This window comes from Limanda limanda, chromosome 20 (assembly GCF_963576545.1).
Source record: "Limanda limanda chromosome 20, fLimLim1.1, whole genome shotgun sequence".
NCBI lineage: Eukaryota > Metazoa > Chordata > Actinopteri > Pleuronectiformes > Pleuronectidae > Limanda > Limanda limanda.
The window spans coordinates 15,966,502-15,979,740 of record NC_083655.1 but is presented as its reverse complement, the minus strand read 5'-3'; the positions used below and the strand labels follow the sequence as shown (position 1 = coordinate 15,979,740).

Genomic DNA, 13,239 nt, shown 5'->3' with positions numbered 1-13,239 from the left:
CCTCAGTGCTCTTCATCTTAATTTTTCCTTCCAAGTACACGCTTTGGAGTTCATGGCAGATTTATGAAAACAGAGAAGGCTAATGCACAATTATAACAATAAACCCCAAGTTAACTCAGTTAGTGGAATCTGATTTCAGATATGGTCCAGGGAATCAAGATGAGCCTGCAGCTCTCATTGGCATCAGTCCTGGACAAACTGATTACTTCAACTGATTGTTCAGAAATGAATTCAGAGCAGCTGTAAAGATGGTCAGATACATTTATTAAATATGCTTCTTTCCAGAGGCAAAATCCAATCAGAACAATACCAGTTATATTGTCTTTTATAGACCAGAATAAAACAAACTTTCTGTTTAATTTTTTGTGAATTCTGAGCTGAACGCCTCTTATCCCATCGCACCAAGAAAAAAAGACAGCAGCCGTGCTCACCGAGGGGAGTTTATTCACTTATTTATTTGTATCTCATAAATCCATCTCTCTTCATTTAAAATGGGTGAAAGCAGATTAAAAATGAATCTTCTATACACATCGTCTCCAGTAAAGGGGCATTCTGTACAGTGTAGGTGGTGTTTACAGTGTGTATCTACACGCGATATGTTACAGTCTGGACGAGTTTCAGGCGGCCTGTAGCGCAGTCGGCAGAGTTTCGGTGACCTGCTGCACTGTTCCACACTCCGCCGATAAAACAGCTGCACCGCTCCAGGTCATGTGACGTCTACTTCCTGGATGTGATCAGGCGACCTGAAACGTCCCATCTATTTCTGATAAGATCAAAGGCATCACAGATGTCCATCAATGGAGTGGTGGCTCTGTGTAATTAATTATAATATTTAAGTACTTTATTTACTTTCATTATCTTTATACAATGAATATTCACATACAGTTGATTTTCTTTGATTACAGGTTTCTGTTCAAAAGGAAGCACAAAGTTATGCGGCTTGAATTCTCTTTAAAAGTCGGCTCCTTTTGCTACAGTAAATGTTTGTCTTGACACAGGCGTCCCCTCCTCCTCGCTGCTCTTCCTCAGGGACAGCTCATCATCACGTTATATACAAGACTGATAACTTGACTTTTAATCACAAGCCCCCTCTTAGAAAAGCACTAGAGCAGCTTGCTGCTGTTCGCAGTGATCCGGAGAAACACGATGCTGTAGAAAACGAGAATGGCCTGCCCCTGACAAATCAGTTTTGTTTTGTTTTAGACCACTGACAGAAAGAATAAACACCAGAGTTCTCACTTAGAAACAATGGAGTCCAACTTGACATTTCGAAAAGACAAACAGCACATCCCCTGAAGCATTAGTGGAAAAGAGGATCAGGCAGAGAGAGAGGTATGGTGGCCGAGACGTCTCACACAAGCACATTAAAGGAAAACAGGAATGCAAACCCCACAACACAACCACAAAAGCTACACAACGAAAACACAATCACATCGGAAGTGAGTGACAATGGATGTTGACAAGGAAATGGGCTGAATGAATGATGTCACTTTTGCAGTTGTGTTGTGGCGTTTGCATTCTGATCCCTCGTGTGGGACGTCCCAGCCACCAATAAAGGCGTAGCATGAACAAAAAACACACAATGCACATTGATGCAGTGCATCCTCAGGCTTCAGACAGACCTCAGGCTTCCACTGTGAAATGATTCCACTCACACACACACACGCACTGTCTGGTCTGTGGCACGTTAGTGTCGCTTTAATGGTTAATTAAACAAACAGTGACAATCGAGGACATCGGCTGACTTGATAAGGACTTATTTTTGTAATCATGCCAGGAGTTCACATCCAAGAAGCTGACTACAGCTCATTTCAGTACACGTGTAGATGTAGAGAAAGAAAAACATTCTAATGAATGTTTAGATGGCCTTTTTTGGACTTAATCACAAAATAATCATACGTTTCCTTTTATATTAATGGTTAAATTCATCATTTAGCATGATACCTCCAGCGGAGACGTTGAAGTAAATGTGATTTCTCTGTTTGCTCTGTAAACCACAGACTGGAGACACATCCAGACTCCAAGAGGCAACAAAAGAGAATTCGCCAAGTGTTCAACAATTGGGACACTCAATCAGTTTTAGCCTTTTTTTTCTCGGCTTAATGTTTAAGTAAAAAGCTGTGGTTCTTGTTATCATTGTGTGCATTGTTTGCAAAGCTGAAGCAGCAGGCTGCTGTCAAGGTCTAAGTCCAGTGTCTCTAGCTTTAAACCTCCAAACCACTGACACCACACACACACACACAAGCAGAAACACACACTTTCATATTTTAATTAAGAATATTTTCCTTTTCCTATTCATTTTTGATAGAGTAGCTTTTGTGCAGGAGCTTTACACTGCAGTCTTTTTTCCCCAACTCATGTTTTGATCCCAAACAGGACAATAGTGTTCACAACCACTGAGGGACAGTCTCCTCTGCTTCAGTCCATCCTGAACACCTTCAGCTGAGGAAGCTAAAAAAGCAATTTCAGAGACAGAGCGATCCATTCTACATGTCTGTATCTGTGGTGGTGGTGATGATGGTCATCGTCCCAGGCAGCCATGCAATCACGCAAAAACAAAACAAAAACAACAACTAACAATTACTATGGGTCCAACAGGGAAAGAAATAAATTCAGGCACCAGACCCCAATACTACCCTTACATTTTATAAGCTCTATAGAACTAGAGCTTTAGAAGTAGAATGTGCTTCTACAATAAAATCCTCTCAAAAACGCGTTCAGTCCGTTTTAAAAAGCCAGTCAGCAGTGGAGAGGAAATTAAAACAAATCCAGGACTTCTGTTTTCAATCAGAGGCGGAAAAAAAAATGCTTAAATTCTTGCATATTTCACGATGGGGTGTCATATAATATATGAGGGACCGCAGCAAAATCAATGCTGCAAATTAAAATTTGGTTTTAAATGAGAAAATAGCTTATATACATTGGTGGGTTTCTTGTGCAATTATGTTTTTTAGTTTGTTTTACTTGAATGATTAAACAGCAAAGGGGGAAGGAGAGAAAGAGACGAGGACTCCGCCCTCTATTCTTGGCCAAATCCTTCCGTCTCCTCGATGGCAAAGAGCAGCTTCTCTTTCAGCTGTTCAAAGCTTTTGTAGGGAGGCAAGTCCAGACGGTTAAAACTGAAAAGACCAAAGGTGAAGACCAACGATCAGTATAAACAAGCACATTCAAACATTGACTGGTTATAAGCTCTGTTCCAAAGCCCTGATTACATATTAGCACAGGGATATTAAGAGCTTCCTTCATTAATTGTGATGCATCTCCAATCAGTGTCTGACTTACTGCTTATTACTTCCACTGTTTTCCCCTTGCGTCATGCCATCATTCCCATTCATTATCTATTTCATTGATTGAATTATAGTTAACCTAATTTGTGTTAATCCTCGTGAAAAGGAATATAATTAAATAACATCCGGGCCTAACGGTGTGTGGGAGGAATCCCAGGTGGAGAGCTCCACTCACCACGTGTGGCTCCGAGGAAGCCACGTGTCCTTCCCCACCTTCTCGATGCAGAACTTCTGGGGCCCGTTGCTTCCTGCAATGCAAACGGAATGCAAAGAGGTGAGAACGCAGCCATCCGCGTCAGTTACGGCAGATCTTTTCTGGAAACTTTTCCGTAAAAATGTCCATAAAATGTCAGAGTGATCCCATGTGAGAATACAGAAGGACAATTAACTGAGTGACGACCAACGAAAAATAAAAAAGAGGTGTCACATGCATAGAAGACGCAAATGAAGACGTCATCTTGGAAAAACACTAAGATTCAAGCACTTTTGGTAATTTGGCCCGACGGTGCAGAAGCCTTTCCTGCCTACTGCACGCTCTGCCCATGTTCTGCACATTTTCCAGAAAATTGTCTCAAGACATTTTTCGGAACCTCAACCTCTGACACATTCAGTCTCAGCATAAATCCGAACAGGTTTACATCTAACTGGACACTTCCTTGGCAGCCGTGTCGTTTCAACAATAGTTCCGGGAGAAAGAAGCTCAGAAGTGGCTCAGAGTTGACTGACAGTTGTCATATAGATAGAGCTGGAGTTGTCTGCAAGTATGAGGAGTGAAGAGGTGACTGGATAAGTGGATAAGATAATAATGAGGCTCAAAAGAGGGAAAACATGGCAGAGAGAGAGGAATTAATGACTGCACAAGTCAAGAACGCTTTCCAGAATGTAGACAGAGAAGCTTCCTCATCAATGAGCAAGAGACAGATTTAATGACGAAAACATTTAGAGGATTCACCACAAAATACAAACCAGTGGTAAACCTCAAAGAGACCAGGCTGCGATTCACAAATACAGAAAGACAACAGCAGCTGACAAAATGATGGACAGGAAAAAGAGAGAAAAGAAGCAGCTCATGAGACGAAACCACCACCTCATCTGTCAAATATGAAGCTGGGTCTGTTCTGGCTCCAGTGGAGCTGACAAACATGTTATTATTGATGATTTCAATGCTGATTAAAACAACTGGATAGATGTAGAGTTATACAGGAGCGTATTCTGTGGTCAGATTCAAACGAATGTCTCAAAACACATTGGATGACATTTCATCGATTGCTTTCCACGAAATATTAAGTTTAATGATTTAGTTTAACTTCATCTATTTGTCCAGTGTCATTTGATCACTTAACGCTTGGCAGCATGTGTGTACAAAACTGTATCTCCAACAAATCAATAAAAAAATCAGAATCAGAATCAGAATGTATTTATTGCCAAGTAGGTTTACACCTACCTGAATTTTGCTCTGGTTGTTGGAAAAAAAAACATAAAAATACAATAAATACAACACACATAAGAAAAAAAAACAATATATAAAATAAAAAGATATAAAAGATATAAAAAGACATGGCTCTTTAATGTCGTTTCTACTGTTGTAAACTGTAGGTGCTGAAGCTTAAAACATGTTTAACCGTGCACATACTTATAATTTGTATGTGTGTATAGTATATGGTTGAGTGGTTGCATGTTAATCTTTGTGTGTGTGAGTGTCACTGACCCATGAGTTCAGCGAAGCCGCCCAGAGGAAGCCTGCAGGTTCCAGTGACAAACTGCATGAGTCGCAGTCGCACTTCGTTGTCCACTTCTTTCACCAGCTGCAGCGAGGAAGTGACAACAAACACAGTCAATCACGATCCCCACAATACTGACCAGACAGACCCAATATCAACTCACACACTAGGACCCTGATCAACAAGAGTACCATTGAATGTTCTGCTCCTCTCTTCAGGAGGGTAAGAGTTATAGAAACAAAGTGTGTGTTGTGTTGATGTGACTGTACCTGCCAGAACCAGATGATCTGTTTGCTATTCCTGGTGTAGTGACGATACACTGTGTTCCTCTGCCAGTCTTGAAGGTCCACCTCCTGCATGCCACACAGCATCACCTGGATAAACACACACAGACAAGTACTAAGATGACATGGTGAAAACAGGGCACACAAACAGAGGCAGAACAGGATTTGTCCCATATGCCTCCGGGCCCCTCCTACCTGACCTGAAAAGCTATTTGCTACCAGGACCCACCTGACACCCAGTGCTGGCAGGTAGCCACATGTGTTGTTCTAAGAAATGGTACATCTACACAGAACAAAATGAGGCATAAACAGGATTACATCTAAAATAATTTTTTTCTATTTAGTTTATTAAATTTTAAAAATAAAGAAACTTAAGAAAAGAACAAATGTAGGAAATAATAAAATATAACACTGAGTTTTGGCTCTGCTGCTTGGTGATTAGTACTGACTGATAGTCTACAGACAAACTTAAGAGCTGGACCTGTGAATTATAGATATTAACACTGTTATTAGTTTGATCAGCTGCATCAGGTCCACAGTAAGTTGTGCTCCATTCTCTCATTCATGTTGTATATATAGGAGGCCAAACTCAGAGCAGCTGCTTTTTTTTTACTTTCCATATGTTTTTATGGCGTCAGCTGAGGAAAAATGTGAACATGCCCAAGGCCTACATTGGTTTTATGGACACAAACTGTTCGTTTGCCTTTCAAAAAGCCTTCATCAACAAGGCCTCTCAGGAATCCAACAAACCGATATCCTTCACAGCAAGATAACTTTTATCCTCGTGAAAATCACAATAAAATAACCATGTTGATCAATTGGATAAAGCTCTGGGGAGAGGGGTAGATTATGAGGATTAAAATACACAGTGCCACTCACCTCCAACTCCTTTTCATCAAAGTACTGGAGCCACTGCAGTGGAACCACCTCATTGAAGCCATCCAGGAAAGCTTTGGTCTGACCTTCGACCCCACGGGAGAACCTCCACTCTGCCATCAGACTGTAAAAAAAAAAAAAAGCAATTACTCAATAAGACTGATATCAAAGGTTACATATATCACTGCTGTTACAGTAAAACGGTCATTTGAACCTGATATACTCCTCCTTGTTTTCCTCAGTAACGAGGACGTCGGCGCCGTCAGGTTTGAGGTCATGCGAGGTGATCTTTCCCAAGATCTCCATGTCCACTGAGAAGAACATCTCCAGACCACACTCTTCAATGTTGTTGTCCCTGAGGAGACATGAGATCATGCTGCTGTCACACTACGATAAGAGGGCAATATAGTGTTATCTGCAGATATCGGAGTCGCCTCCTACTAGATTCTCTAGTCTTTCATCCCGCTAGGGAACCGATACTTGTAGTTTTTTGTGGTTGGTGTCACAGCGTTTTCCTCGGTCACCATTCCTCACTCCGAAAACCTTATGACTTATGACTTAATGTTAGGTGTTATCTTGATTTCCTTAATCCTGTTCCATCACAGTTTTGTTCTATTTCTGACAAGTATGTGAAAGAAGGATCCATCCTTCAGTTATTTTCCTGAGGTTTATCCCTTTTTTGGCCTGCTGAAGGTGTTTTATTGTGGAGGTTCTCTTTATTCAAAACACATGTCAAAAAACAGTGAGTGCTGTATAGTGTACAGCCCTTAAAACCCCCTGACATATATTTGAGATTTTGATCTATACACTAAAGACAAACGTGTCTTGTCTTCCAGGCGAATGGCTAATTGAATTAAGACTGCACAAACTAGCTCTTTAATCAAAGGCTCCAGAGGCAGGAGCCTTCAGAGTGAGGTGCTGTGATATTTAAAACCATGAAGTCAACAAGAATAAATTGGCTTTTTGAAAGTAATGTGATCATTGAAGTTACAACGTGATTATGTACTTCAAATATAGTCGTTTTCAGACATGACCTGTGGGTCAAATCCAGAGAATTGGATACAGACTTTGCAGAGTTTTCCTTTCACACATGCTTAACACAGCAGGAGGCTCTCTGCACAGACGCGTTCACAACAGAAACAAACCCTTCGCATTATTCAAACGAGAGGTGAAGCAGCCAGGTGCAGCAGGCAGAGGCTGGAAGTGACACAATAACTCCGCTTATAACCATTAACCATTATAATCCATTAATGCGGCCATAGATCATGTGATCACTCAGACTTTTAGTTGACACATGCACTTCCTCTGGAGAAAATACAAAGGATCTGTGGAGATCAGTGCATGTCTGAAAGCCGCTAAGCTTAACTTTCTAGCCACACTGAAGGTCATGTAGACAATTTACCTGATCCATATGAGTGAGTTGTAGAACTCTGGGTCAATGGACTCGAGATCTTTGAGGATGAGCTTCTTGTTCAGCATGCGTTTGTAGAAAGGCAGAGAGAAGCCTGTGTCGATGAACTTGCCGTGAAAAAGTGCCTGCGGAAAATATATACAAGAGCATAAGGCTATATGACTGTGAATCTGAAAATAACAAATAATCAGATGTGTACATTCTCCGTATTTTGTGTTTAAAATAACAAAGCCATACATCTGTTTTTACTTAATCTGTTTGTGTGTGTGTGGCCAGTACGTGAACTTGCCATTGCGATGAAGCGGCCTATGAAGCAGAAGTAGGAGAGGTGGTCCGGGTTGATAGCTGACGCTGGGTTGATCTGCAGACAGTAGTTGCTCTTACCGGCGTACTCAAACAGACAGTACATGGGGTTCAGCACTTCATGGGACAACAAGAAGAACCACTCTCTGAAAAAATAGGTGAGTGATAGATGGAGACAAGAAGGCAAAGATGAAAGAGAGAATGACCAGGATGTGGATTAGAACAGAAACAGCCAAGGAAAAGAAAGAGGAAAATATGGAGGATGAGACATGGGACAAGGTCAGAAGGAACACATGATCAGTTACTGCTTACATTTTCCGAAAGGTAGTTTGCAATGAATTTCACATTTAACTTTTTGTTTTGTTTTAGTTACCGGGCTAAGCCACCATAGTCGAGACCCTCCTCGCCTCTGAAGATGACGTACAGTCTCCTCCTCAAGTCGTAAGGCTTGAGCGCCATGATCTACATGACACAAAACGCACCCTATGATGGTTAAAACATAACATCAGCTACAACACAGGCATATAAATCTTTTGAACATAAAGTATTTATGTTATCAAAGATATACAGGTTCTTGCAGTCAGTCAGTGTTGGCAGCGTGCATTCAGCCTGTGAACCAAGCTGAACATGTCTTCTTGTTTGTCCTGGGATAATCTACAGCAGTGGCCAGAAACTTGCGGCCCTTCGGCCAAAATTGGCCTGTAAGAAATAATATTTGTCCCACCAGATCATTTTTACCATTTGATTATTTTCATTTCACCATATCGGACTGAGACAGTTATTCATGGGAGTCGCTGGTGCTGATCTCTGTCATGGCAACAACATTCATAAATTCACTAACCCTAACCCTGAAAGCAAATTAGTTTTGTTGCTGCAAAATATCAAGCTTAATTACAAGAGCTGATATTTTGAAAAGTAGTGATCTTGGGTCTGAGGATTGTGCAGATTGCTTAACAGACCTCTGAAACAGCCTTATACAAACTTATATATGACCCAAACAAGTGAACAGAAATTAAGCAGATTCTGTTTCATGTAATTAAAAACATTGATCATAAAATCGTCATTGCAGATAGAGCAGGTCGAATGATGTAGTTTTTACAGACATCATTTAACACACAAACAATAAAAAGGAACAGTATATCTTAGAAGCGTTTAAGGAGGATTCACTAATGACGAGTTGACTCCCGAGCATCACCACGTTTAGAACGGCACTGGACTAGTACGTTTAAATTACAAAAGGAATGTGGTTGAGGGATCCTCCTACCTGCTGGAAAGAGTCTTCGAACAACGTCTGTCTGGAGACAGTGATCTTCACATGGCTTGGGAGAGCATTGGACTGTACAATGACAGGAGGAAACATTAATGCATTCTGCAAAAATAGGATTTCAATGTGTGACTGAGCGTAAGAAACACACCGATGGAGTGAGAAAAATAAATGAATTACCTGGCACAAGTAGCGAAAATGAGCAAGCTTCCATCTGAAGCTGCGCTCATAAGCGATCTGAGGGCCTTTAGTGCTGAGGTAAACAAAAATATTTATAAAGGTCAAAATGTAGTAGGTGTAATCTGAGAGAAGTTTTTTTTCTATAGACATGAACCTTCACCATATAATGGAAAAATGGGGCGCATGTGGAATGTGCCCTGGTATGTTTTCATGGAACACACATGTGTCAAACTTTCCTAACCGACATATTGATTTCCCTGAACGCCTCTTTGTGACATACAAACCTAAAATGAAATACCAGTGGATATATATTTTTCTGTACCGCACATGAACTACATTAATGTTGGCTAAATTAAAGCATCTGGTCCTAGTAAACGTGTTTTATGCTGCAGCTCTACAGGCTATTGATCAAATACAACCCCTGTCATGGCTTCAGGTAACATGTAATGTAGAACACATGAACAAATAAATTGATTTTCAACTGGGTTCTTACACAGAGGACTTTCCAGTGCGTGGGTCGCTGAAGGTGGTGGTTCGGGTGTTGTGATCCACAAAGTAGCGCACCCCTTCCCTTGTGTATCGGATCTCCCAACCTTCAGGCAAAGGGTCCTCGTTCTGTAGCCTACACACACACAAAAAATATGTGTTTAACTATCCCAGGTTGGACACTCATTGACATTATGTGTTTCATAGCCCCTCATTATTATGTTAACCATCACCACTAAATGTTCAATCTTAACCTAACCCCTAATGTAAACTAATTCTTACTACTACTCCATTAATTATGCCGTTAGTTTACATAAATATTTGTGTTCAGCATTACCCTTGGGGTTAAGTGGCACAATAACTATGTTTGTATTTCCTCAAAAGAGAATGTGGACAAATCTAGCATCCTACAGCTGCTGACTTAGGTCATGAAAACTAAAATTGTTGCACAGTGAAGCACATTGGCTTAGTTACTGATATTGATTTGAATGTGCTTTGACAAAGCAAAACACAAGAGAGATTGTAAAAGAAAAATATTTTTCATCTTAATGTGGAGATAATGAAAACAGTTGCAGTGATCTGTACATCGTGTTTTTGTAGATTAAATGTAACCATAAATCATTGTTTCACTGAAACTAGGTTACCTGTTGATAAATAGATGAATGGATAAATGGTTTATTCTACAGCTTAGTAAAATTGTTGAGCAATTACTGTTAGTGACCGTTAATAATGTGAAGATCCTGCTCACTTTTATCAATACAGACCCAATTATCAACCCAATGTACACAGTTACATTTTTGCCCCTCCAATATTTTCAGTGAGAACATCCTGGAACTGGTTGGTGCTGGTCTAAGCAGGTGGAACTTGACTTTTAAAGTAAATGTTGGCAAACCAGGTTGATGGTGCAGGATGTTAAACATTCTGATATTTAATTACTCATTTTATTTTCCTGTTTAATTCCATTGTACTCACAAAATACACATTAATGATGTACATTTTATAATGTGTGTGTTTCCATCCTTTCTATTTTGTTGGTTTGAGCTCACCCTTGGGTTCGGGGGTCTTCCCACTGCGTTGTCTTGGTGCTATGGTTCACAAAGTACACTCGGTCATTCGAGTCAACACGTCTCTCTGAGATAAAACACAAACAGGGATCGTGAGTTTAAAAGACAGAATGGACACTGTGCTCCACTACGTGGAAAACGATTATCACCAGATTATATGACAAGATGCCATCTGTAATCAGCAGTGACAGCTAAGAGAAGGATTTTCAGCAAAGGAGGTTCAGAGAAGTGTAAGTAACAAAACATAATCACACAGCATTTGTACTTCCAATGTGCTGTGAACTGATACATTATGTCATTTTCTTACTTACTTCAAGTACAGTACAACCTGAGACACGTATGAGAATGTGAACTCACCCCAACCAGGAGGTAGCGGGCCAAGAGGATCATTCTCAGCAGACATCATGGATGCCTGGAAAGGAGGGATGCACAAATCCATTCAGAAAACACCAGGAAAGGAGGACAAAGTGTTCCAAATGTGTGAGATATAACAAAAAAAACTATAAAAAATATATATTCCTCCACAGGAAAAGTGGATACGTTTCCGAAAGAAAAACAAAAAAGAATCAAAAAATGTTGTTTTGATGTGTTGGCAAAAAGGGCTCTGTGACTGGTTACTGCTCAATAAATCCCAGCTGCCTGTCTTTTGATTTGTTTTGTAAGCTAATCATCATCAATGAAGACGACATCACCGCTCAAATCAAAGATGTGGGAGAGGGACCCTCACAAAGAGAAGCAGATTAAGGCCTGCAGATATTTTAAATCCTGGAAGAACAAAGTTCTCACTTTTGGTCTAAATAAGTTGAGCTAGATGCCAAATAGAGAAGTGAGTGAGGGTTGCAGAATCTGTAACCATCATTAGAAGCTGGTCCTAGGATTTCCAGGCTCATCTAAATAAATAAAATGTTTCTGATCTGAAACTTGCTTTTGAACATCAAAGTATGTGACCTTTCCTATGGCAAATATGTATAATATAAACTCTTTAAAAAGTCGTAGGAGCCATTTCTGAGGTCTAGATATGCAACAGAGTTCTGTATTGTAATAATAAAACCAAAATCTTAACCATTACAAAATGTACAATGGCATAACAGATCAACAGAAACTAAATTATATTTTTCAAAGTGGTTTAGTCACTGCACTGATCGTTATCTTCTGTTATACTGGGTTCAGTATTGTTAAAGACCTGAGCTAAAAAAAACATGTACAAATATCTGAGTAATCCCAAATGTCCTCATTTACAGAGAGTGTTTCCATCACTTAAATATAAGTGTTAGTCATGTTAATGTGTATGGTATCATGTGTATGGTTTTGAACTAATAGACAAAAGTAAGTTTGATGACAAACTAAGTTAATATACTGTAAATTGAATCTGCATTTCACAGATATGAATATAACAAAAACAGTGATTGAGGGGACGTGGGAATGGTCAGGAATGACTTACAGAGTAGAGGTATCTCTGGTTGAACTGGTGCATAGCTCCCTGCAGTTGGCTGCGTTGGCTCTGCCACTGCTCAAAGTTGCGGACTGACTCCATGGTTGGACGCTGCCACGTGGTGGTGCGGGTGTTGTGGTCCACATAATAGATCCGGCCCCGGTCATCCACTCGTCGCTCCCAGCTGGCAGAGTGAAGGAGCAGGACAATTGACAAAGACACACAAAAACAGGCTTGTAAGCAGCTGGCCAGGAGAAGCAAAGGTATGTTTTACACAAGTTTAATAAAAGTTCTGTGGTTATTTCAACCTGACATTGATTTATTGGCCATTCAATTCAAATACATAAAAAAAGTTTTGGGAACTACTAGCAAATGGACGCTACAAAAAAAAAAAAATCACTAAACTAAAACTCACCTAAAACTAGCCTACCTGTCACATTATCAGATTTTCAATTAATAAATATTATGACCAATGAAATTCATGATAATATTATTACAGTATGTATAGAACGTTTTGATACTAAAATGTATTATTATTAAGCTGTGAGTCTTAATCATTGTTTATTGTGTACTTATGCTCAAAATACAACAAAATATTCTAATATACTACAATTAGGGATGTCCCAATATGAAATTTTGGTGCCACTATTATTGTCTCAATAAACTCCTCTGACTGAGTTTTTTGGTTATGAAACCGTAACGTTATCAAATGGTTAATCCTGACATCCCTTACAACAATATACAATACCTGCTAGGGTGGAGCCGCTAGACCGTGATCTTATTATATAAGATGTTTGTAATGATCATAGATGGACCAACTTGCAATTTTTATTTGACCTGCTTTAGTTTCACACCTGCATTCCCCACAAAAAGTACTTGCAACGCCACATACGTTAACACACGCACGTACACCACTCTGACTGCCCTGTTG

General features: G+C 40.0%; 1 protein-coding gene across 3 annotated transcripts in view; it reads right to left on the bottom strand.

Moving 5' to 3' along the window:
• Positions 1 to 427: 427 nt before the first annotated feature.
• The window catches only part of LOC133026582 (NEDD4-like E3 ubiquitin-protein ligase WWP1), a 29,313-nt gene continuing 16,501 nt past the window's right edge, over positions 428 to 13,239 (bottom strand). For all 3 annotated transcript variants that reach the window (XM_061093467.1, XM_061093466.1, XM_061093468.1), the window contains exons 11-25: positions 12,318 to 12,492; positions 11,234 to 11,288; positions 10,859 to 10,943; positions 9,820 to 9,948; positions 9,327 to 9,399; positions 9,147 to 9,218; positions 8,256 to 8,344; positions 7,869 to 8,028; positions 7,571 to 7,704; positions 6,383 to 6,523; positions 6,172 to 6,292; positions 5,278 to 5,382; positions 4,996 to 5,092; positions 3,463 to 3,535; positions 428 to 3,119 (exon numbers count right to left, since the gene is read on the bottom strand). In XM_061093467.1, coding sequence (XP_060949450.1) covers positions 3,020 to 3,119; positions 3,463 to 3,535; positions 4,996 to 5,092; positions 5,278 to 5,382; positions 6,172 to 6,292; positions 6,383 to 6,523; positions 7,571 to 7,704; positions 7,869 to 8,028; positions 8,256 to 8,344; positions 9,147 to 9,218; positions 9,327 to 9,399; positions 9,820 to 9,948; positions 10,859 to 10,943; positions 11,234 to 11,288; positions 12,318 to 12,492 — 1,609 coding nt within the window. In that variant the 3' untranslated portion in view covers positions 428 to 3,019. The remainder of the gene's footprint in view (positions 3,120 to 3,462; positions 3,536 to 4,995; positions 5,093 to 5,277; positions 5,383 to 6,171; positions 6,293 to 6,382; positions 6,524 to 7,570; positions 7,705 to 7,868; positions 8,029 to 8,255; positions 8,345 to 9,146; positions 9,219 to 9,326; positions 9,400 to 9,819; positions 9,949 to 10,858; positions 10,944 to 11,233; positions 11,289 to 12,317; positions 12,493 to 13,239) is intronic.